The following is a 26,329-nucleotide window of genomic DNA, read 5'->3' on the forward strand; positions in this document are numbered from 1 at the left end:
TAATAGTTAAAATGAGAACTTCAGCTTGGCAGTGTATTTTCTGTACCAGTGTTATCCCTTTTTCTCTCAGCTTGGGCACTGTCAGTGGCGAGCCCAAATGCCTCCATGAGCCAGGTAGCTGCGCTGGAGCAAGACCTCAAGAGTGGTGGGCACCAACACAGAGCTAGACAGCAAATTCCCTGCCTAAAATGGACACATTCTTGTTGTGTTTTAGAAACCATACTGGCCACACAGGTTACCAGTTTGCTACCTCTGCAGCCTAGATCCCTAGTCTTCCAAATATTTTCCAGTGAAATTATATACCAAAGCCTAAGATACAAAAATGGTAAAAATAGTAAACAAAACAAAACAGTTGAAGTGGGCGAGGGTGGAGGTCATACATTCAGTTTCCCCCACCCTAAGCCCACTGCTGAGGCCCAAAGACACTCTTTCAGCTTCCCAGGGTATAGTTTGAAAATCATTGGTCTAAATCATCTAGAATGAATGTAATGAATGCCTGTGTAGTCAACACAAACCAGAAAAGGGGCACCTGGGTGGCTCATCAGTTAAGCATCCAACTCTTGATTTCGGTTCAGATCATGATCTCACAGTTCGTGGGATCGAGCCCCATGTTGGAATCTGTGCTGAGCCTGGAGCCAGCCTGCTTGAGATTCTCTCTCTCCCTCTCCCCCTCCCCTTCATGCACATGCACATGGTCTCTCTCTCTCTCTCTCTCTCTCTCTCAAATAAATAAACTTAAAAAAAAAAAAAAAAGAAACAGAAAAGAACCAGTGACTGGTACTGTGGGTAAATGTCAGTACGTGCTCTGCTGTGCAACTATAGGGCCCGCTAGAGCAAAACGCAGGTCAACGGCTGCCGTCAGCAGAATGTAAGGAAGGTTTAATAGGGAACTGCTCATGATAAGCCAACTCACAGCTTTATGGAGAGTGGGGAAGAAATGTGGGTGTATACGTCCTGCAGGGCTAAGCTTACCAGGCCAGCTTCCCTCTGGCCATTTCTCGGACAACATTCATACCTTACTTCCTTCCACAAACGATATATTTTTCCATACATCTCACCAATTGACTGTTCTTTGAATTCTGTTCTAAAGTATGCATAATATTACTGATTGGCTCATTTTATAAATATATCATGAGCTACCCAGGATTATGTTAATACAAAGCATTTCATTATTGATTTTAAGTATTTTAAATGCAGATTTGTATAAGCCCTTCCAGCTCTTACCCAGTAACTGTGCCAAGTAGATACAAGCCTAATAAAAGGTACCTTTCCAGGACAGGATGGTTTAAGACAACCTCTGATGATACAAACTGGAACTAAGAGGATTGATTTTTTTCCCGTTAATTGATCATTTTCCTTAATACATATATTTAAAAAAAAAATTTGACAGCAGGCCAAGATCATTTTAGGATCAGTTTAATATGAGGTATAAAGTTTTATGGTCTAGTGAAAAGATCCTGAAAAATGAGGTTTCTAATGGAAATGCTGGCAGAGTTTCTACTTCTGGGCTGGGATGTTAATACTACAAAAATATATATATAAAAATAAAAATAAAAAGCAGAAAGAGGAAAGGAGGGTGGCCACCCATACAAATGTTCCCTTGCCTGGTAACTTGGATATAGAGCAGGAAATTAATGCCCAGGATACTTCCTTTCCTTCAGATTTGCTTCAGATTCCTGGACAGGTCAAAACTGAAGGGGAAAAAACTTGTGAGTATTCAGTGCGAATGGTAGACTCCAGGCGAGGGGGAGGAGCTGGTGAGAATGTCAGGGTCGGGGTGGGGATGCACTTGGGAGGTGCCATGAAGTCGACCTTCTTTGCCAGGTGTACCCTGGAAGGAAGGCCCTCCTGGAGGCTCCCAGCCCTTGCCCAGAAGCGGGTCCTTGACCAATGGCCTGGTTCCCATGGCCGAGGACTCCCGGCTCACCCACACCACCCAGTTTGGCTCTGCCATTAGACAATGTTCTGGTTACCTGCTGTTGCTTCTCCCAAGAAGCTGCTGCTATAAAGTGCAGGCTGAGGTAACGTCCAAGCCTCAGTGCTGAAATACGGCAACGTTCTCCCTTGATCTCTCTTTCCTTTCAAGCACTATTTCTACTGTGTCCTCCTCACATTAATCCAAGGCCCAGAGCCATGATCACGGGCCAAGTTTTAGCAAATGTTGCTAACCAGAATGCCACATTTGTGCCTTTTTCAATTATATATCCCTTCCAGTCACTCAAAAGTAACGGGTACTCGTGGGGGGTACTGCAGATCTAGAGGGACAGATTGGGCCAATAAGACACATGACATGACCCCAGGGTGGGGGAGGTGAGTGGGTCAGCAGACACCTCCGCTCCCCCACAGGGCTGGACTCCAGGGATAGCCTCTGAAGCAGACAGCAGGGTGTGAAACCATTTCCTCTCTGTTCACAAGGCACCTGGAGACGAGGTAGGGGGGACCCATGCCTCAAAACTACCCAAAAAAACAAACCTGGGGGAAAAGCACAGACAACAGAGCAGTGAGTCGCATCAAAGGCCACGAGGGCAGCAAAGGGACCCTTAACAATCAGCATCACAGAGAGGCTGCGGGAAAGTTGGTCCCTTTCATCACAAACTGTGGGCCTCCTGCTCCATCTGGTCCTCCTGTTGGCCCGGGAGAGTATGTTTCCTAAGAGGGCTTGTTTGTTTTAACTTGTCTGTAATTCTGTTTCCACTCCAGTTCTTGCTGCATTCAACATAAACAATTTACTCACTCAGTCATGAGGAAAAAACGAAAAACACACTTGACAAGCGAATTTCATGTTTTTGGGAGGTGTTCCAATGCCAACAGCAAAATGAGGGCACCGCAGAGCAGAAGAGGCAGGGGACAAGAAGGAAGAGGGAGGGAGGCACACTTACCAGGAGAGGACCCCACGCCGGCTGCCCGGAACTGCCCCAGGATAAGGCTCTGCTCACTCTCAGCCAGTGCCAGGAGGAGTTCATAGGCTTCTATGCACTGCTCACTGAAACAGAAGCACACAGTGTCCTCAACTCTGGCAGAGGACAGCGAGCCTCTTCAGTGCAGCACTGTCCCCCTGGGCGAAGTGGCTCCGGACCTGCATCTCAGCACTGCTGTCCACGTAAGCAAGAAAATATCCACAAATATTCCTGCACAAAGCCAAGGGCGTGCTTTGCTATGTTGCCCCTCCTTCCCTTTTTACTTCACTTAAACTTTTACTTTAAACTAGCATCTAGAAAAATACAAGAGTATCAATAAAAGTGAGAGAGTTAAGTTCATTGCCTCTTTGATGATCAGCAAAAAAGGAAATGTAATATGCCTGTGGTAGCCAGCCTCAAAGATGGCCCCCGCTGATGGCATACGCTGGTATCCACACCCTTGTGTTATCCCCTTCTGCACTGTACCAGAGTTGGTCTATGTGACTAAGAGGATATGAGATGTCACTTCCAAGATCACGTTATTAAAAAGCATGGTGACTTCCATCTGTTCTCTCCCTTCACTTTCTCTCTTGGCTCACCCTCTCTAGAGAAGGCCAGGTGCCATGCCTTGAAGACTCTCGAGCAGCCCCATGGAGAGACCCATGTGGTGAGGAACTAAGGCTTCCAGCCAACAGTGAGTGAAGGATGGAGGACTCCACCCAACAGCTGTGTGAATGAGCCTTCTTAGAAGCAGATCCGCCAGCTCCAGTTAAGGTTTCAGATGACAAGGCCCTGGCTAGCAGCTTGAGCAGAACCTCCTAAGAGCCCCTGAGCTGGAACACTACCTAGCTACACCACTCCCAGCTTCCTGACCCTAGAAACTGCCACAAGAAACAGTGACAAAGGAAGGGAGGGAGGAAGGAAGCCCCAGAAAGAAGACTATTTGACCTAAACCTTCAGGAGCCACTAGCCACATGTGGCTAATTAAAAAGAATTTAAGTAAAATGAAAAATTCAGTTCTTCTGTTGCAATCGCCATATATCGTATGTTGAAGAGCCACATGTAGCTAGCAGTTACCATATTGGACAGCACAGAGAACAGGTCCATCATCACAGAAAGTTCTATTAGATGCTTGTAAAACTATCCCTTGAATCACACAAAATCTCTGACAAGTTTGGATTTCTAAGAGGAAGATATTAGTCTCTCTTCTTTTGATCATCAGTGAACACACCAGGTATAGGTTCTAAGAGTGACCCTTTCCACACTGCCACCCGTGACCCACATGGACCTGCACAGGAGGTGGAGCGTGTGCTCCTGAGTAGTCCTGACAAGTAGTCCTGAGTAATGCCTGAGTAGTCCTGGATAAGATGCCTGCAGTGCAGAAATCTCCCTGCTAAGCAAATAACTGATTAGCTTCTCTAAGCTAAGCAGGGGAAATGTTGCTTTATTCAACATTTAGTCATCAGACCATCTGTTTTTCGATTTTCTCTGCTCTCATCTTCCTTCCCTAAGAGATCAGGAGCCATCACTAGTTCCGGGTGCCGGTAGCTCCTCCTTTCAAGGGCAGTCCATCTTTCAGGTTAGAGACATGGTGACACTGCTTTATCCATACAGATCAAAGGCAGACCTGTGTCACAGAACAGCCTCTTTCAAAAGTTATCGTAGGTGGATTGTCTGTTTGCTTTGGTGTGTCTGTAAACTAGCATGATTGTGTTTTAGCTGTGGTCTCCTATGATTTGGTTTGATTTTGTTTTTTGAAGAAACAAAGCTTCTTGAAACATGCTGATCTTTTCAGAGGATGCTAAGAGTAGGGTAGTCACTACTCTGGGATCTTGGCAAATATGCCTAAGTGGTGCCACTAATAAAATAACCTCTGAAAACACTAATGCATAGCTTTGTAGTTAGTAAACAAATAGCAATTTAAAAATAAATAAATTCTGGGGCACCTGGGAGCTCAGTTGGCTAAGTGTCCAACTCTTGGTTTCGGCTCAGGTCATGATCTCACAGTTTGTGAGTTTGAGTCCCACATTGGGCTTTGCACTGACAGTGTGGAGCCTGCTTGGGATATTTTCTCTCTCTCTCTCTCTCTCTCTCTCTCTCTCTCCACCCAAAATAATTAATCTTAAAAAAAAATCTTCTTAAAAATAGTTAATTCCAAAGCTGATGAGGCTGAAAAAAAGTGGTACATTCATATACCCCTTGCTCGTTGATGAATGAATTGTATTCACTTAAAATGACTTGTTTGTCTGGGAAAAAACTGGGAGCATGCCTGAAGAACTATGAAAATATTCATATACTTTGACCTATAATTCCTGCTTCGGGGATTTTATCCCAAGGAAAATATTCAAAAGAAGGAAGATATTATCTGTATTAAATTATTTCCCATAAAATTATTTTCAATATCCAAAGCCTACAAAAATCTAAACGTATTTTAGAGAAATGAGTAAATAAAATATGTAAGCTTGATGTAGGGATACAGTCATTCAAAATGCATGCAGACTACTGACCAGCATTACAGAACTACCATAGATTGAAGAAACAGAATATCCCAGGTTTTAACAATGTAAAATACACACAAACATGAATAAAGACTGGAAAGAGCAACAAATGAAAATATAAATGCAAAAATAAATATTTTCAGTGATATTGCTTGGACGGAATAATATTTAAGTTGAAGATGCTAACAGAATGGTTTTCTAACACCATACTCATTTCTCTTATTTTCTTAATTGCCACAAGAGTGCTAATGGATTTTCCATACATATCACGTTAGTATTTGCTGGCCCAACCCCCTGTATATGTTCTAAAAGCCTGTTTTCTACTTTTATGCGGGTTACTGTAAATGCATTTCTCAGTTGAAATGCCCCCCACCACCCTTGTGCAGCCTCACTTCCCCACCTGTACTGCAGGGCCAGCCTCAGCGCCGTGGCGTTGGATTCATATTTCCCCACCAGCATACTCATGCGCTCAGCGTTGCTCTTGCATTCTTCCAGGGTTATGGTCAGGAGGTCATTTTGGGATTTGAGGTGTTCAATGCGGCTACAAAGGAAGAAAAATGTCTTTCACGATTTCACGCTGGGATTATAATTCATTTGCCAGTATTTGAGTCATCTCCTGTAGACCCAGGCCAGACATGTGCATTAGGATGTGAGCTTGTCAGAGGTTTTAGCAAATGGAACTGACATGAAGTATTTAAAGAAAGCAACTCTGAGCACAAGAATCACTTAATTCTGTGTGAATCAGAAATACATGGAAGTCCCCTGATTATTTCCTACTCAGCCATCAACACACCATGTGCCATGTATGGTGAGGCTCTGAGCATACACCAAGGAAAGAAGCCAACCGTGTGACCTCAGGCCCTTCAATAAACCACCCTCCACAGGGACAAACAAAATATCAGTGCCATAGTAATAGCTACCCTCTAATGGCCCTCTGACTTAAGTACTATTATCCCCATTCTCAGAGGAGGAAGTAGAGTCACAGAGGGGTTAAGGACATTGCCCTGGGATTTGAGTCAAGAAGTTTGACCTCAGATCCTGTACTGTTCACCACTCAAGGCAGAAGCAAAAGATGAATCAGGGAGTGAGTACGAAACTCTCCCTAAGGGTCTCTGAATGGGCAGTGGACCAGGAACCGTGGATTATGTCCAAAGCTCCTTCCACTTTGGACACTCCTGCAACTTTAACTACCTGTAGGGCAAGCAGCAGGAACTTTACACTTTATAGGAACCAGAACTATAAATTCAGAACAAATGAGTTAATGGCAACGTCAGAAAAACATAAGCATTCAGCTTCTCTGTTTTCTGTCCTAGGACAGAGGCTCTGAATGCAATGATTCATTTCCCATCGACACACCCATATATAGTACTCTGACCACCAAGCCTTCAAGACACAGGGTTGCACGCATACAAAATGCAAGTGACTCAATGCTCTGGTTTCTCTTCAGATCGCATAAATCTTTCGCCTTTTACAAAATGCAAGTGACTCTTGAAAAAGTAACAGGCTTGGAAGCCATTTGCTTTGTGGATCAATCTTAGGACCACGTATCTTAAGAGAAGAATGTGGACACACTCACCAACATTGGAGATGGCTGGTGAGTGTATAATTAAGACCACTGTGAGACTTTGGCAACTCCAAGGTCAAGTCAGTGTAAGGTGCTACAAGAACATACTTTTCTGTTCTTGTTGAGATTAAGACTTGAGACAGTCCCCACTTTCCTTTACATTCCACCTTGCTCCAATGTACATTTGGACCCCACCAATTAGACGAAACTCTTTTAGCCAGCTCACAGACCTACATGCGACCAATCACATCTCAGGGCCCTTCTCAGGCAACCCCGCTTAATAGGCTACTCCTTCCTTCTGAAAATGTTGTCTCTCACTTAGGTCATGACAGGTCTCTACTGGTTTTCTTCCTGCCTTAAAGGACGTTTCTTCCGTCTTCTTTGCTGGCTCCTTATTCTCTATGAAATCTGTGAGGGTTGGCATTCCCTCAGGACTCAGTCCAGGGTGCCCTTCTGCATCAGTTCCCATCCCTACCCCAGGGTAATTTTATCCAGTTCATGACTTTAACAGGCATTTATGTTCCTATGGCTCCCAAATTTCTCTAGCCCCGACCTCTCTTCTGAGTGCCAGTCTCACATCTCCAGCTGTTTCCTGATACTTCCATTTGGGTGCCACACCAGCACCTCAAATTTAATATTACCAAATGAGACTTATTTCCCCCAAACCTTGCCCTCCCTCATCTTCTCCATTCAGTAAATGCCACCACCATCTTCTCAACGATACAGGTGAGACACATGAGAATCTTCTTTGAGACCATCCCTTCCTCTTACATCCAGATCTACTACAACTACAGTTTCCATTGATTCTATACCACCAAACACACTGACCCCCATTGCTTCGCATCACCTCCACTTTGGCCACACTGGGCCACTGCAATCATTGCTCTGCTTCCACTCTTGCCCCCACCCCCTTCCATTCTTCACACCTGAGTCATCTTTCAAAATCTAAATCAGGTCTGTTCTTCTATTACTTAAAACTCTTTAATGACTTCCACTGATACTTAGAATAAAGAGCAGACTTGGTCCATGGCCTCAAAATCCACATCCCACCAAGCCCTGCCAACTCTGCCACCTTATTACATGTGACTCCTTCTTTCATCCACCCCATTTCAGTTCCATTGGCCTTCGAACAGCTCCTACTTCATGTCAACCTTCTTTTTGGCCATAAGGTTGTTAAGTTGGTTTGTGAGACTCTTAGTTTGTCATATGGCTGCTTCCCTTTTCCCTTAAACTCTCACTTTACAGCCCCATCTTCAGAGATGCCTTCCCTGGCTACCTATCTAAAATCAACCCCCTCCCCTCTTACTCTATCACAGTGCCCTATTTACTGGGAGTTTTCTTATGATCTCATTTGTTTGCTTCTTATATAGCTTCCCTAACAGAATACAAACTCCATGAGAGTGGACACCTTATCTCTTTTACTTTCCCCTGCATGACAAATAGTTTAGCATGGAGGAGGTGCTTAAAACAGATTTGTTAAGTAAGGACATACTTCTGAGGAAGTATGACCTCCCAACCCACACACTATCACAAAGCTACAGCTCTCATTTTTGGACGTGTAAGAGGGCCTCCAACTGTGACATAGGTAGTTTAACATGAGGATACACTGATAGATCATTTCTAAGATTATTCCCGTATTCTCGCTATAGCTACGGTCATAGGACACTGGAGGGGAAGTCCAAGGGCAGGGGGAGAATTACAGCTAGGCTATTTAACAGCTCTGGACTCAAGGCAAGTCACTCAACACCGAAGCCTTTGTTTTCTTATTTGCAAAATGAGACTATTCTTCCCTCCCAAGTTGAAGATTAAGTGGTTGTTTGTGAGAACCCTTTGTAAACTGTTAAACACTGTAATAACGTGAGTTACAAGCACCAAATATTTCCCCTTCCTTTGGTGTCTCCTAGGTAAACAGAACTGAGGAGAAAGGAACCTCCCCCAAGTTCAACCACAAAGCAGGCTTGTTAAATCCCAGAATCTGTGGAGAGGAGATCCTCACTCAACAGAGGGTCCCTGAAGGCATCTGACTTCATTAAACTGCAAAGGGCATATCTGATTCAGTTCTTAAGCACTCCCTGGCAGTGGTACTGAGATGGCGGCTTCTTTACTGCTACAAGGTAATCATCGGGATTGTCACTCTTAAGTATTTTGGATTTAATAAGGAAACCATTTAATTTCCAGATTTGAAATAACCTAGATTGCCATATTTCCTTAGTCCTCAAGCACTGTATTAAACAGCTTCAAATCAGGGAATGCTAATATGATAATTCAATTTATTTAGGTTTGCCAGACACAAGGGGAATGGCATTAAGCAACGGTGGATGGGGACTGGCATCCACATTTCTTCCTGGTCAGTTCATAAGCCTTTCAAATTCTAAATACCGTCTCCCACTGAAGACTGGTAGGTCAAGGCAGCCATGCCATACTTGGATATGATTTAGCAGTGCACTCTGTCCCTGCGGGACTCATTCTGAGCCAGGGTGGTTTACCACAGTTTGGCCCTGGTCCTTCTCCTTTGCTTTTTCAGCAACTCTCATTGCTAGGATGACCTACCAGCCAATCTTTGCCGAGAGGCTTGAGTGCAAACTTTAACTACCTCTGTTGTGAGATTTGAGAAGAATCCATAAAACTGGCAAAAATTTCTAAGTAGGACAGTTTGACCTACTTAGAAAATTATTCTCAGTAGGCCTAAGTAGGATAGAATGTAAGGACTGAGGGTTGTGTACCCTGCAAAAAGCATAAATAAAATTAGGCAGCCTTCCAAGAGAAGCAGGGAGGGTTAAACCAGCATGCCTGGTCAATCCCAGAATGCCTCCATCAGACCGCCTTTGCTACTTCCTGGTTGCTCCAGGCGCCCCTAGGATGCTGACTCAGCATTCCAGAGTTTCTCTCTGTGGTTCCTGGCAGCACCGGCCTACATGCTAAGTAGCCATCTTGTAATTCTGACCCACTCGTCACTCTATACAACTGCTCCCAGGACTTGCTACATAATTTGCAAGGGCCGGTGCTCAATAGAAAGGTGAGGCCCTGGTTCATCAATTATTAAGACTTTAAAATGGTAACACTAGAGCAGTAAAGCCAAGAGTGGGGTCTTCCCAAACATGAGGTTTGCACATTTGAAAACACAGGTCACACAACACCCTTGAAGCCAGCCCCAGCTGCTGTAAGCACTCCTGCAATGCACAAGAAGGTGGAACTCCCCACCCACGAGCCTGAGAGCATCTCTCTGTGTCACAATTCATAAGCCAACTTGAATTGATTTTTGAAAGGGAAAGGAGGGCCGTTCCCCATCCCCCGCCCCTGCCCCAAAGCAACCACTCCAATATATAGGACTTCTCCTTACCTATTCAACCGCTCTGTTTCCACCTCAAACTCTCTAATTTTGCTTTCTGAGATGGCAGATCCATGTGAGTAGAGTGTTTGGAAGATCTCCTGGATGTTGGAGCAGTCCTGAAGAGAGTGGGCCAGGTGTTCCGCCACACTGCTGGATACCTGTATAGGTGAGCACAAATCCTCCTCTAGACACGTTGCTTGGGGGACCAGTCCTCAGGCATGCTTTGCATGCAAGAGAATTTAAAGCTGATATCCCTTGACAACCAGGCACCAGGAGATGGTTACCCCGATCTTTCTCGGTTTGTATGATACGATTCTGTGATAATAAGCTAACTACTGTGAAAACAGTACATAAACAGAATCAAAATACAGCTGTATCCTCCTGGCATATACTGCTGGGTGGCAGGCCTGGGGCAGCATGCTGCTTTACAGTTCCTAAATTTGGGGATATTGAACAGAGTGTGGACTCCTTTCCCCTTCCTGAGCTCCCTGTCCCTCCAGGTCCTCGTCTCTGGTTGCTGCAGCCCAACAGAGCAGCTGGTTCCTTTATTTTCACAGTTTGGCTTCTGCACCAAATCTGGATGCATGCAATTGTTCTCAGCGCAAAATTCTAAGTTTAGGGCCTTAAAAAAAATACTATTCAGGCTTTCCCCCACCGCTGGGGATCAGACAGTTGGCTCTCTCAGCCTCACCCCCATCTTAAAAAAAAATCCTTAGGGAACTCCAACTACTCCCTTTTCACCATCCATCAGCTGTTATGGGCCCAAGGGGTTTGTAGGCTCTCCAGATGAAAACCCTGATAACTAAGCGGGAAGGTTCCAGTCTTTCCTGGCATCAGGCTACACTTCAAAGGCAGCACTCATCTTCACTGGACAGCACGTTCCCTTTTAAGAGCCATGTGCAAAAGGTAAAATTCTTTTAGAGCTTCCTGACCTACTCGGTCTCTGGGGTAGCAGGGTGATATACAGCAGGTACTTCAAGACTTTCATCTACATCACCAGTAATGAGACCTAAATCATTTCTTTCTGAAAGGTTTCAAGTAGAGAAAAAGAAAAATTCCCTTAAAGCCGAATGAGTAATTCCCTGATGAAGAAACCACTCTACATTTTAATCTGATCCTCTGGAAGGAAATGGGGTAGGATTTATTATTATAATTAACTGGTTTATGGGAGGTGAACTTGGGAAGTTCTGTCATCTACGAGCTGCGGCCTGTGCAGCTCTACTGGGCACTTTCTTGCCTTGCTTCTTGTGAACACTCACCCCTATACTACTGATTTCTGATCCCAGGACTGGTCGATCAGATGATGAAGACTCGGACCTGGTCTTCGATAGCTTCACCCTCTCAGCAATCTTGAAAAACAAAAAATTATCGAAAAATGACATATCACTCTCTAGATACACTGTTGAGACTGTGTTTTACAGGGCTCTTGTTTAGCCATGGAAACTAAACTGATCAATGAATTTCTTAAAAATTACTCATCCAATTTTTCTACCATCTGCTTAACTCAGGGTTTTCCAACCTTAGCACTAGCGACATTTGGGGTTGGATATTCTTTGCTGTAGACTTCTGTGCACCACAGGACGGTTAGCAGCATCACTGGCCTCTAGCCACAAGATGCCACTAGTACTCTAGTTGTGACCACCAGAAAGGTCTCCAGACATTGCCAAATACCCATTGAAGGGACAAAATCACTGCTGGTTGAGAAACACTGGTTTGACCCAACTTATTCAACTTGATGATTGAGAACTAACCTTCTTGTGGAGACTGGTAGATTACCAGGGAAGAGAATATGTGTCATCTGACCAGTCCCTCTGGGGCAGACTCAACATATAAGCAGGCATGAGGCTGCCTCTCTAACTGACATGGCATGCCTAGCAGAGCCTATCTGTCTGCAGGCAGGGCTGTTGGTCCTATGAGAAGGGAGATCATTGATTTATTACTCAGGGTCCCCTCCTGGGCTGAATCCCAGTCCTCAAGAGCAACTATCCATCCACCCCTTCTACTGTAGAACAAAACATCTTACTTTCCACAACAAGTTGACAGCCATGACCTGCTCCTGCTAGTTGATTAATGAGAATTGGCATCCAGGTCACAGCTGAGAGAGACTTAAAACTACTAGCGGGTTATCTCTCCCTGCAGCCCCAGCATAGGAGGCCTGTGTGAGATGCTAGGGAAGAGCCCCTCGCAGCCTTGTGCACTAATCACATGCCTGCGCAGTGGCCATGCTTGGGAGGGGCTGGTGCTTCCAGATAAAAGAGGTGGTGCTCCCACCCGCTCCTGGAGCTCACCTTGGCGATCGGAATGTCATTGCTGCTGCTGCTCGTGCTCAACTCCCCGGTGCTGGGGTTAACCGGGCGGTTGGCGGAAGTGAGGCGGCCAGGGCTGGCGGGCCCTGTGGCCTGAACACTCTGTAGTCGCGTTTGAAGCTCTCGAACCTGAAATAATAATGCCTTTAGACACAGTCTGTAGTTTCCCTGGCCAAAGAGCAAAATAGCCAGATGGGTGGATGGCTGAGTTTTCATTTACATTAAGAGATCAGCTTCACTGAAAAGCTAACTTGGTTAAGTCCACATACAAGTTTGTCGTATTCTTAACTAGAACTGCCACTGGCTGGCCATCATCTGTTCTTCACAAGTATGATGTAAAAATGGTTTTTAAGGCTCTGGAAGGTTCCAACAGAGCTGCAAGGACCATCTTTAAGGAATGTTTATTCCTTGAACCTCATGGGCCTGAACGGCACTGCAGATAGAGAACCTGGGATGAAATCGCCACTCTCATGGAACTCAAACATGAGAGAACAAATAATTTCAATGCAAGTGCACATTAATGTTATAGATAGCCACCTAAGGTGCTGTAGGAAGCAAAAAAGAGGAAGAATGTGTCTCCATCTGAAGTCGACAGGGAAGGAGGGGGGGTGCTGGAACAGAGTCTTCGAGGTGACCTGGTTGTAACAGACAAGAGTAGGGGCTGGCTCTCGTGGTGCTATGGGTGAGCTGAAGTGTAGCTGGGAGAAGAGCATGCACAGGAGCACAGGCAGCCGGGTGACACCCTAGGCCTGAAGAGCTGCATGCACTGGCACAGAAGGGAGCCTAAGGGGAAGACACAGATGCACCTGAGCTTTTCCCCAAGAGACGTCAAGGAGGGCTTATCCTGGGAATAGTGGAGTGTGTCAACAGTCTTTCTGTATAAAAGAGAAACACGGGGCCCTTTGAGTTGAATTTAGAAGATACATTTACCTGCACAGAATTTCAATGTCCAAACTCCCTTCTCTAGGACTATGGCTCAGCGATTTCCAAAGTGAGAAGTGTTCCAAGTAAGTGAAGGTAATTGTTTGAAATTGGTCTTCCTGATGACCTGGATCACAGCTTTATCATCGGGTACAGTGTCTACCTTGAAGGGCAAACGGACTATGGCACCCGAGGGACCTTCCAAATGGGCATCAGGTCCTGCTGGGAAGAATCATCCCTGGCACATCTGAGGCAGTGCTTTTCAAACTTGTCAGTGCACCAGAATGTCAGGGAGGCTTGTTAAAACACAGAGTACAGGGTCCCACCCCCAGGGATTCTGAGTTAGTAGGTAGAATCTGCATATCTACTAGGCTCCCAGGACCTGCAGATGCCCCAGTTGGGGGCTCACACCTTGAGTCTTAAGGGACTCCCAGGGCCACACAGCACCTCAGCCACATCTCTGACACCAAAACCCTTTTCTAAAAGCGACTGGAAAGCTTTTTATATTAAATATCTTGGATGTCTCCATCCTGCTAACTTGGGAACCAAAAGTAATTGAAATTTCAATAATTCATCAACATATTAGAAGCCAAAATTGGAAAATTCCCTCGGAGCAAATTGCATTCAATAGGGTAACAGCTACAAAGTGCCTAATGCTTTGCTGAAGCTTCCAGTAACTGTGGGTTGATGGAAATGTGGGTCGTCCTCATAGTACACCAGACACAGAGCTGACCTCAAAATAGTTTAAAGACTAGAAAAACATATGCTTGTTAAAGCCAAATGGTATTGCTGGGGAAAGATGACAGGGCTCATTCTAGACTGGTCCCCAACAAATCAAGAAGAGGCATAGCGTGGAGGCCTCTTTATGCTGCATGGCAAAGGGAGAGGGCCCACTTTCCCATCAAGCTGGCTTCCTGGCACCTGGGAAAACTCCCTGGTGGAGACCATGGATTTCAATTACTTATTGCTGTTTAAGTCTGATGAGGGCCTTAATAACAAACAATGTTAACACCACTCCAAAATCTAAAGAGTATCTGAATCATTCACAAAGCAATCAATGGTCTGTTCCCAGAATGCCAATTGGCCCACCTCATCTTACTTTTAAAATATATACGTAAGGGGCATGTGGGTAGCTCAGTTGGTTAAGCCTCTGACTCTTGATTTCGGCTTAGGTCATGATCCCACGTTTGTTGGAATTGAGCCCCACATCGGGCTCTGCGCTGAGCGTGGAGCCTGCCTGGTCTCTCTCCTCTCTCTGTTCCTTCCTCTCTCACCCTCTCGCTTTAAATAAATAAGCCACACACACACGCACACACACACATACACACAAACATATAAATTTATTTATAAATATATATTAATTTCCTTGGGCAAATTTATAAGAACTTCATTAAAACTACCTAGGTTATTGGGGCACCTGGGTGGCTCAGTCAGTTAAGCGTCCAACTTCAGCTCAGGTCACGGTATCATGGTTCGTGAGTTCGAGCCCTGAGTTGGGCTCTGCTGCCACACCTTGGATCCTCTGGTCTCCCTGCTTCTCTGCCCCTCCCCTCTGTGCATGCGTGTATGTGCATGTCCTCTTTCTTTCAAAAATAAACATTAAAAAAACCTGCCCATGTTATTAAAAAAAAGTTTCTTCTTCTAATCACTAAAGTGAAACATGTCCACTGTGGAAAATTTAGATGGCACTGAAAAATAACAGAAAATGTTCTTTTTTTACTGCGTTTCCATGGCTTGTTTGCGCACAGGCATGCATGCTTAAAACCATTTTTAAATCTAAATATCCATTTTCCTTGAAAAAGTTTTAGACCTAGAGAATGTCTTTGAAAAGCACAGAATGATAAACATGTTTATTTTTGGTCTACGCTTTATCATTTAATGATAATTGTTAGGCAGTGGAAAAAAAATCCAGCTGAAGGGAGTAAAGTGAGCTTGTTATGAAGATAGACAGCCAGTTGGATTAAACAGCCTTCTCTCTTTTCTTGATTTGGGGGAGGGGGGGTAGGGCTTAATTAATTTAAATGAATAAATGCACAGAAATGAAGGCTACAATCAATTTGCTGATTCAGCACAGATGAGGCTTGGGAGAAGGGAGAGACACAGCTCTGTCCTCATTCCTATTCTCACCCACTATAGGAGATTGTGTCATGTATCCCCCACCCCCCCCAAAAAAAGGCCAAGTTCTAAACCCCCAAGTACCATGGCATCTGGGTGGCTCAGTCAGTTGAGCATCCCACTCTTGGTTTGGGCTCAGGTCAGGATCTTGCAGTTTTGTGAGTTCAAGCCCCACATCAGGCTCTGCGAAGGTAGCAAGGAGCCTGCTTGGGTTTCTCTCTCTCCTTCTCTCTCTGCCCCTTCCCCACTTGAGCTGTCTCTCTCAAAATAAATAAACTTAAAAAAAAAAAAAAAGGTCAAGTAGTTGTTCAACAAGCAAATAAAAAGGAAAAGGCAATGGGGGCAGGGTGGAATGGGGTTGGGTGGGGTGGGGTGGAGAGGACTGTGAAAGGTTCAAATAAGGAACTGACATTAAAATGCCAGAACTCTGCATTTCTCATTTATACTCTGACTCCCACAGAGAGTAAAGGGTCTTATAAAAATCATTTGATTAGAAAAGAGAATGAGGGGCACCTGGGTGGCTCAGTCAGTAAAGGTCTGACTCTTGATATGGGCTCAGGACGTGATCTCGAGGTCATGAGATAGAAACCTGCATCTGGCTCTGCACTGAGTGTGGATCCAGCTTGGGATTCTCTCTCTCCCTCTCTCTCTGCCTCCCTCCTGCTCGCAAGCATGCACATTCTCACTCTCTCAGAATAAACAAGCATTTAAAAAAATTTTTTTTAATGTTTTTATTTATTTTTGAGACAGAGAGAGACAGAGCATGAATGGGGGAGGGGCAGAGAGAGAGACACAGAATCTGAAGCAGGCTCCAGGCTCTGAGCTGTCAGCACAGAGCCTGACGTGGGGCTCAAACTCATGGACTGTGAGATCATGACCTGAGCCAAAGTCGGACGCTTAACTGACTGAGCCACTCAGGCGCCCCACAAACAAACATTTTTTAAAAAAGAAAAGAGAATGAACTAAATGAACAAGAAAAAGGAGGTAAGTCAAGAGATGTACTGACAGTTCAAGAAAAAGATAAGGTTCAAACATCACAATGGAAGCAAAAATGGTAAAATACACCCTAGACTAGCATTACCCAACAACTTCTGGTACCAATGCTGATGTTGTGCAGCTGCACTGACCACATGTGACTTCTGAGAACTTGCAATGTGCCTACTAGACCCAAGGAACTAAATATTTAACTGCATTCTATTTTAATCAATTTGAATTCAAATGTAAATAGATGTAGTCAGTAATGACTGTATTGGTCAGTGCAGTTCTATAACTATTCTAGGAAGTTAAAAACACACACACACACACACACACACACACACACAACACAAATTGGTGGCTGGTGTGATTTAGTGAATCAGGGTGCTACTTAGCACAATGGCGAAAACATAAGAAGGAGCAGATTTTTCAAAGAGAAATAAAGACGCTAGCTTTGGACATGCTGAATTTGAGAAAACCATGGGGGTATCTAAGTGATTCAGTCAACAATTAGAAATAGAACCCAAGGGAAGGAGAGCAGAATTGGGTATACAGTTTAGGAATGTTACATGAAGATGAGGCTGCCCAGGGAAGAGGCAGAGCAATGGGGGTGGGAGGAGAGCCCATACACAGGCAATTGATCAATGGAGGACTGACGAGAAGGTGCTTTTGCTCTGGGATGGAAAAGAGGTGAGGATAGGCAGTAAGAAAGGGGAGTTTGCAGATAAGAGGAGGAGGATGGGAAACAGAAGAGCTCCCATCAGATGGGATGTTTCTCTAAGAGAAAAGAGTTAAAGTCCTCTGCTAGGAGTGAGGGAGGGAATAGCAGGTATCAGAAATGACAAAGGAAGCTGAGGACAAAAAAAAAAAAAAAAAAAAAAAAAAAACCTGCAAACTAATACGTCAGCACTGAGAATGCACTGAGCTCTTTCATTCAAGACAGTAGACTGAGTCAATGCATTGTTCTCTTCAAACTCTGGAGACCTCATGGAAATAATAGTGAAGAATAAAAAGAACAGATTAAAACCGAAACAGTGAAAAGCACATGCTTAGGGCATTAGCAGAAAGATTTGGGCACATTCTGTACGTGCAAAGTAGAAGGAAGAGTAATGATGGAAGGAACAGAATGGAAACGCCAAATTCTATCAAATACACGAGGGAAGGCGGCCTGTCTACCCCCAAGAAGGCTGGCAGGGCTTAGACGCAGCCTTGGCAGGTACTATGAAGGACGAGAATGAAAAGTAGGCTGAAAACAGGAATAAGACTGTCTGTATACAGAAATGACAATTTCCAGCATATGACAGCCTCAGCTAAAGTAAACAGGCATTCTTCCTACTAAGAATGCAGAGAAATGCTGCATAAAAGAGCAACAATGACAAAGAAATTTACTGCCAAGGTTAAAAGAAAGGCAGTGAGAGCTCCAGGTGCCAGAAATGAAGTGGGAAATAAAACTACAGAGGTTAGGGGGAGGTGGTGCCACAGCAGCCCTGGGAATTGAGAACAAGGTATAGCATGTGGGGCCAGGAGGGGCAGAGAGGCACCCCTGTCAGGCTGTCTGAGCCGATCCTCCTCTATAAGCCTGGAACTTTTCCTGCTCCGCCGTTCTGTGACCAGTGCACTAGCACAAAGGGAGTTGCTGGAGAAGCCAGAAAGAAGCCCCAGAACTGTGCCCAGGGGTAAACTGTAAGAAGCCAAAATCCCAGACCCAGGACGCATTTAGGTGTTAAATCCGAATCTACAGTATCTGTGTATGGCAGGGCCCCAATCTTATAAATTAAGAGTGAACACTGGTCTGGATTTTGCCAGCCAGGCACTGCCTCAGAGACCTTATTTGTAAATCACCCATTATCTCTGGGGGACATAAGGCTCCCGTGACCAGAAGCTGCTGGACATGGAGGGATGACTGCAGACAAGGGACAATGACACAAGAGAGGAAGCAATCTAAAGCAGAGATGAATCCACCCAAGAAGAAATGAAAATAAAGCAAATGGCAAACTATGTCACAATCAGTCTACTGAGGGCCCTTCGAGAGAGGAAAGGAATAATTTCTATAAAAAACAGAAATTAGGACACAGGGGCACCTGGGTGGCTCAGTCAGTTGAGCACCTGACTTTGGGTCAGGTCATGATCTCAGGTTCGTGAGTTCAAGCCCTGCATTGGGCTCTCTGCTGTCAGCATGGAGCCCACTTCAGATCCTCTGTCCCCCTCTCTCTGACCCTCCCCCGCTCAAGCACTCACGCACATATTCATGCTCGCTCACACTCTCTCTCTCAAAAAAAAAGTTTATAAAATTAGGAAACAAAATCAGGAAAATATCAAACAAGAATAGGTGGATTAAAAAAGCCAGGAGAAAATGTAGCCAATAAATAAAATCAATGTACTGGTTAAAGTCTAGACTGGATAAAAGTGAAAACAGAATTAGTGACCTGGAACAGAGAAATTAATTCAGAACCCAGCACAGGGAGCTGAAGAGATACAAAATATGCACTAGTCACTGATACCACAAATAGCCACCGAGGCTCCAACATACTTTTAAAGAAGTTCCAGAGGAAGAGAATATGACATGCAATGTCATGACAGACAAGCAATATTTGAAAAGAAAATAGATGGGTTTTCCAGACATGGAGGCAGACCTAAGTCCAGACACTGAAGAATCACATTAGGTTCTAGCCAGGTGTGGTCATTTGCAGATACATCTGCAAATTCTTTGATATTCCCTCCATCAAGGGGTGGAGTCCAATTCCCCTCCCCTTGCCTGTGCCTGGCCCGAAGGTCTGCTTCTAATGAACAGAATGTGGTAGAAGCTAGACCACACAACTTCTGAGGCTCGATTAGAAAAGAATAATCAGTCTTGCCCACTCGCTCTTGGGATGCTGGCCTTACAAGCCACTGGCCACTCCACCATGAGGAAGCCCAGGCCACCTGGAGAGGATCTTTGCAGGTGTTCTGACCTACAGTCAGAGCTTAAGGTCCCAGACAACAGCCAGCCTCGCTCCACAGACATAGGAGTAAGAGGAGCCTCCAAGATGACTCCGCCCTAGCCACCATCTGACTGCAATCACATGTGAGCCCAAGTGAGAACTGTCAACCAGAGCCTCTTGGTTCCCCAGAACCATGCAGATAGTAATGAATCACAGTTTTAGGTCTTTAAGTTTGGGGTGGTTTGTTATACAGTTAGAGCTACTTGGAAAGTGAGGATGAAGTCAAAATTGAATATGTAGCAACAATGTAGTGCAAACGTAGGGGGGAAAAGGAATAAAGAGATAATCTTAAGGCTGTCTGGTGGGATGCCTAGCCACTTAGGCGAAAGGAAAAAAAACCTAAAAAACTAGAAACTGTCATCCTAAAATTTAAAACATAGCTAGACTATTGTGATAGGCCCAATAATGGCCTCCAAAGATGTCCACATCATAGTCTTAGAAAGCTGTGAATATGTGACTTTACACAGCCCAAGGGAACTTGCAGGAATAACTAAGAATCTCATGATCAGGGAGAATCTTGAGATGGGAAGATTATCCCTGATTATCTGGTGGGCCCAGCAGCTGGAAGCTGCTTGCAGAGAGAAGCTCCTTGCAAGAGAAGCAGGATGAAGGGGCACAAGGCCTGCTGCTTCTAGAAGCTGGAAAAGGCAAGGAAGCGGCTTATCCTCTAGAGCCTGAGAAGGAATGCAGCCCTGACAACATTCAGATCTTAGGGGGTGAGATGCACTTCAGACTTCTGACCCTCAGAACTGTAAAATACGAAATCCATGTTATTTGAAGCCACTAGGTTTGTGGTAAATTGTTACAGGAGCAAGAGGAAGCTATGTAATCGTCATCAAGAGCAAGGGCAAAAACAAAGACATGCTCAAAGATTAAGAATTTACCCAGCGCAGACCTTTATTGAAAGCACTTCTTTAAAATTTTTTTAATGTTTATTTTTGAAAGAGAGAGAAAGAGAGAGGGAGACAGAGAGCACGTGTGCATGCATGGGGGAGGGGCAGAGAGAGAGAGGGAGACACAGAATCTGAAGAAGGCTCCAGGCTCCCAGCTGTCAGCACAGAGCCCGACGTGGTGACCCACAAACCGTGAGATCGTGACCTGAGCTGAGGTCAGATGCTTAACCCACTGAGCCACCCAGGGGCCCCTGAAAGAACTTCTTTAAGGATATATGCTTTCAGTAACAAGAAAACCGAACCCTAAAAACGAACCCTATGAAAGAGACCACAGTGAGCATAGTAGATGGCAGGATGAAGGGGCAGGAGGAACCCTCCTGAGCTGCCCAATGAGTGGAAGGACTGGAAAGCCGTTCTGCAAAGCCATGCTGTGGGGCGTGGCCAAAATAAGAATATGGAGACCCAGGACTCTGCACCCTAACTGTTGGACATGTACTGCAGAGAACTTCCCACCCAGGCCTGAAGGATACAAGGGTACAGGCACTGCAACGATGTCTGTGGTAGTGAAGTCTGGCTGTCAGGTATAGTCCATGTGGCAAGTGACTCTACAGAACACGAGGCAGCTGTCAGCTCACAAGGCCAGATGGATGTGCAGCAGTATGGACAGACCCAGAGTGCTGAGCAGGAGAAAGAAGTCTACAGCACAACAACATTTATGTAAGTTAAAAGCAATACACAAAACACTGTGTATAAAAACATATACAAAATGGGGAAAAGAAATGGGATATAAAAGGAATAAATAAATTAAGCAAGGAACCTTTCACAGATCAGTGAGTGTGCCTTTAACAGACGAATGTAATTAGCTTATCTCTCTTCCCTTGCAGGCCAAATGAAAGCAAACAAATGCAAGAAGGTAAATACCAAGATGAGAGATCAGGAGCCTAAGAGATTATGGTGGCCAGACAGCGAGATGCTGGTGATGAGGAATCTGGTGCTGGAGCTGACAAAGGCAAACATCCGGTGGGGCGGGCACAGGGGAGGGTTTCCAAAGTGAGGGGAAGTCCCCTGAAAAAGTGACGCTAGGCCAAGTGTAAGATGGGTCAGCTGCTGGACACTTTGATCTCCCAGGACAACTGTAGGAACAAAGACAAGGCCACTGCATCTGTTGATGAAGTCATCTGTGAATGTGGTCCACAGACAAGTGACAGGCAGGAATGAAAGGTGGCCTGGGAGTCCTGAGCAGGATTAGAAGCACCATCATCACCCAGAGAAGGAGGAGTCTGTTCCACTTACGATGTGCAGCAGTACTGGCTGGGTGGTTGTAATTTCAGGCAATTAGGGTGTAATTCATAATTTCACTGTGTAATAGAGCTCGTTGAGAGGAGAGGATCTACTCTGCAGAAGGGCAGAACCGCTGGGCCGCAGAAACTCTACTTAACAAGCTTCAGGCAGTTGGTCCCATGTGCTTCTCAGAGAGCAGCCTCCTCCAAGTCCAGATTTGTGGGTATTCTGCAGAGAATCACTCTCTTTTTTTTTTTTTTTCTTAAATGTTGGTTTATTTTTGAGAGAGAGAGAGAGAGAGCGCGAGCAGGAGAGGGACAGAGAGAGGGGGAGGCACAAAATTCCAAGCAGGCTCCAGGCTCTGAGCTGTCAGCACAGAGCCCGACGCGGGGCTTGAACCCATGAACCATGAGATCATGACCTGAGGTGAAGTCGGAAGCTCGACTGACTGAGCCATTCAGGCGCCCTGAGAATCACTCTCTTACTGGAGATTTTAGAAGCCTTTTCTTGGAGTCTTTAAACAAATGAGGAATCCGAATTTACTTACAGAAAAGACACACATTTGTTCCTATTAATCTCATTTCCACAGTGTTTCAGGAAAGTTGTATTTTACGGGTCATGGCAATTCTGTGTAGGCTGAAACACAAGAGGAAGGGGACCACAAGACAGAAGAAGGAAAACAAACCCGACAGCATTTCCATTCTCTGAAGATTTGATAGGTGCATTGTTTTCTTTGTGTTCCACAACCCACCGAAGAACCTAGACCAGATTATCAAAATGGCTCCATCAGGGAAAGGGGCAGAGTTTTGGCTGCCATCTTAATTTCTTACCAGCATTCCAAAAAAAGGGAGTCAGCTATTTCACTTATAGCCAAGAGTTTGCCTTTAAACAGCCTGACCTGGGATTTAGGGGTCGGGGTTGGAGAAATGGTAAGTAAACACTGGCGCCCACAACTAAAAAAGTTACCTCACAATTTCCATGGCACAAATGTGCATGAAGTGTTTTTAGAGTAAGTGGAACTGTTTTTAAAGAAGACATGAAAAGAATCATAGTTCTGAGAATTCTCGATCTTGGATCCCACTTCACACTTCCTCAAGCCACAGAAAGGAGGGGTGATAGGTTTTACCAATAATGCTTTGTTGGGCTCAAATCAAGATAAACACACCCACCATTAACTTCTTCTCTGTGAAACAAACTCATTTTGCCTTCATTTAGTATTGTCTTAGCATGCTAGCAAGATTGATCTATAGAAGCCTAAGGAATCTGGTGTCCCTGTTACTGTCACAAAGGATGGTTTATTAATTTCTAATCTGTGTGGAAGCAGGAGATAGGATGAGGAAAAGGCGGAAGAGGACCCAGGAAAAGCATTTGAACAATAGGACAAGAAAAACTGCATCACATATTAAGGCTAGGAGAGCCCAAGTTTCAGTGCTAAGAATTAATGTCAGTGTAGACGAGGACAAGATTATCAAACTTCTGCAGGCGTTGGTTTTCTCATCTCTAAGAAGGGTATAACACTAGTACCTATCTTGTAGAATTCTGGTGCAGATTAAACAAGACATGCATAAACCATTGTTCATCACAAGTAAATGCTCAAAGTATGTTTTGTCTTTGAATTTCAGTTTTAAATTCACTGTTAGTACAGAGCCCAACATAGGGACCAAGCTCACGAACTCATGAGATCATGACCTGAGCTGAAATCAAGAGTTGGACACTTAACCCAACTGAGCCACCCAGGCACCCCTCATTCTATTTCTATGTATATATTTCCACCTATTAAAGTTATACAAAAGAACACATTCATTTAAAAAATAAAATTAGAACATCGTGGAAAAGTTTGAGTACCCTTTGACCTACACTCCTAGGTGCTTGCTTCCCTTTCTTGCCATAACTATTATGAGATTGGTTTATATTGTTCTGGTCTATCTTAAATACATGCACACATAGCCAATGTAAGTTTATGCATATATAAATTCATAGTAAATATAAAGTACCATTTTGCAGTGTTGCACTTTCCATATACAGACACTGTGGTCAAGAAAAGCAACATGGAGGGGGAGGCAGAGCGGAAAGAGCTCAGATGGGGCTTAAAGCCAAATAAGGCAAATCGGAGATGAATCTTTATTTAACCTACATAAGGTCACAACAATTTCACTTCCAGAAATATTCCACTGTAACTGATTTTTTAGTTAAAAATATCAAAGAGATACTGAATTAGCATATAACAGGAGACCATTCAGACAAAGTGAATGGCTGTTTCAGGGACAGACAGTGCTCTAGACACATCCGTATGATACTATAAATCTCATTTCCTGGTAGAGGTGGGCAGCCTACTAGTAAATATGCATTGCAAATGGATTAATTAGTAGACAAAAGTATGTAATAAAATACACAGTCAACCTATAAGGTAATTATTTTAACAGGCTCTTTGGCTTAATACGGATTCTTCTTTCCAACTTCTTTAAGCATGACCACTGATGGACAAGTGCCCTTGGAGATAACACAGGTGAATACTGAAGACGGATCTAGTGTTTAGAACCAGTTCAGTGTTCAGAAGCTGGCACCAATGGATTTAGAACTAATGGCTCTAGAGGAGGACCTGGTGGTCATAGAAGATGATGCTCTGTAAATGGCCCCAGTTGGTGAGTTCATGGGATACATGCACACCCGGCTAAGAAGAACAGCCCTGGACCCTCACAACCTCCTGGAACTTTAGGATAATGACAGTGGCAGACACAGTGCACCTCTATCATATGTGTCATTAGCACAAACTTAAAAGTAGCCTGAAGGATATCAGCCTCATCTCCCTGAAGCAGAAGCAGCTGGGAATTGAGGTCAGCCACATGGCCAATAATTCAAGCAATCACACCTACATCATGAAACCTCAATAAAAACATTGGATACCGAAGCTCGGGTGAACTTCCCTGGTTGGCAATACTGTGAGTATTGTCTGAAAAGGAAGTAACACCGTCCAGGATTCTACTTAGGGAAGACAACAGGAACTTCTGCATATGGACCCCTTCCAGACCTGTGGCGTCTTTATTCTGGCTCGTTCTGATTTTTGCTATAATAAAACTATAATCATAAGTTTAAAAAAAGTGGTCCAAAGTAATATATGACAGGATTATTACTTTGAAAAGCTTTAGAATTAATGGTCCACAGAGAGTACAATGTGTGAAGGAAATTTCTTTTTACCTGTGGTCCTCCTTTCCCAGCTGTCCCCTCCCCTCCTCCCCAAAGGCTATATGACTAGGAACTTGAGGCTACTTTCTTTAGGAGGGATGAGGTAAGGGGGAAGGATATGGGCATTGCAGCATTCTAGAAATTTACTCATCTTTTTTCCTGGCCAAGGAGCCAAGTGGCAGCCATTAAAAAATCTGAAGTTGAGACCCCATTTATATTTTAAAAGACTTTAGCTGAACTGATTCCATTTGTATTACATGGGCCCTATGAACACAAGACAATGAAATCCCTTCACAAATGCAACACTACATTTAGGAATCAAGAGTAATTGGTTTGGAAAAGACACACACTTGTATCTTCTTAGCACTAGTGGAAATACTGCCCTTCCCCCCTGCCCAGCCAAGTCAGTTAACTAACACTAAGGGTTTTTAAGACATTTTGAGGGAAAGTAGAGGGAGAGAAACCTGAGATTAGCGTCACTTTTACTTAGTTCAAAACAGTGTCTCTTCTAGTCTCTTGAATTTACTGTGGTGATAACCAGAGACTCAAACTTGAAGTCAAACCCCAAGGATGAAGGAAGCTCAGGAGAGGTTGATGAAATTCACTTCCAGACACACTGGAAATACCCAGGTGGGGCATGAGGTACACAGAAGAAACCCTCCTACCACCACTTTATGCCATGAATTTGTAGAACTTTCCGAAGAATTTGTACCAAATCTCAGAAGGAACTGTATGGCCTGATTTTGATTTAAGCCTATGACTCAACGGGATACAGATTCCTGAGCCCGTGGTCATATCCAATTTGCTTTGCCCAACTATCTGAGGAAAGCACTAATGATTTTTGCTACATGGCAGTTGACCTAAACAATTAGGTAAAAGATGCAAATAGTGTGGTGAGGCTGGACCTACTGTCCAATGATGCTCCTTTGGACTGCCAGGGTGCCCTCTGTGTTCATCCCTCCCTACAACATGACATACACCATTGTGACAACCTGTTGGCTTGCCTGTCTCTCCAAGACCCTTCAAGCCAAGGACTCTGTCCTATTTGTCACTATAACCTCTCTGCCCAACACAGACAAGATGGTCTATCATGTTTATGAAATGAATAAATGAATGAAGAGCAAAGAGCTTCCTTTCTAGAGAAATTAATCCTACCTTGCCTAAATTAAGCCCACTTCTTAAAGTGTGAGGAAATGAGTAGTTATATTATTGAGCATGCAGACATAAATGATTATCTCATTTAATAATGAGCTGGGCCCAATAATAAAAATTGTCTGTCTGTTGTTCCTTAGTTACTGCTCTGCCAAGTAGCCCAATCTGTTAACTGACATTAAAGCTCTAATTTAATTAAATCTTGAATCAGGCCTAGAAAACCTACTGAGAG

The 26,329-nt window shown here is 44.3% G+C and overlaps 1 protein-coding gene across 2 annotated transcripts in view; it reads right to left on the reverse strand.

Annotated features, from left to right (window-relative positions):
- MCC (MCC regulator of WNT signaling pathway) overlaps positions 1–26,329 on the reverse strand; it is a 429,487-nt gene that overhangs the window by 38,613 nt on the left and 364,545 nt on the right. For both annotated transcript variants that reach the window (XM_043588824.1, XM_043588916.1), the window contains 5 exons: positions 12,579–12,725; positions 11,550–11,639; positions 10,300–10,448; positions 5,796–5,936; positions 2,880–2,983 (listed from right to left, as the gene is read on the reverse strand). In XM_043588824.1, coding sequence (XP_043444759.1) covers positions 2,880–2,983; positions 5,796–5,936; positions 10,300–10,448; positions 11,550–11,639; positions 12,579–12,725 — 631 coding nt within the window. The remainder of the gene's footprint in view (positions 1–2,879; positions 2,984–5,795; positions 5,937–10,299; positions 10,449–11,549; positions 11,640–12,578; positions 12,726–26,329) is intronic.

This window comes from Prionailurus bengalensis, chromosome A1, assembly GCF_016509475.1.
Source record: "Prionailurus bengalensis isolate Pbe53 chromosome A1, Fcat_Pben_1.1_paternal_pri, whole genome shotgun sequence".
Classification (NCBI taxonomy): domain Eukaryota; kingdom Metazoa; phylum Chordata; class Mammalia; order Carnivora; family Felidae; genus Prionailurus; species Prionailurus bengalensis.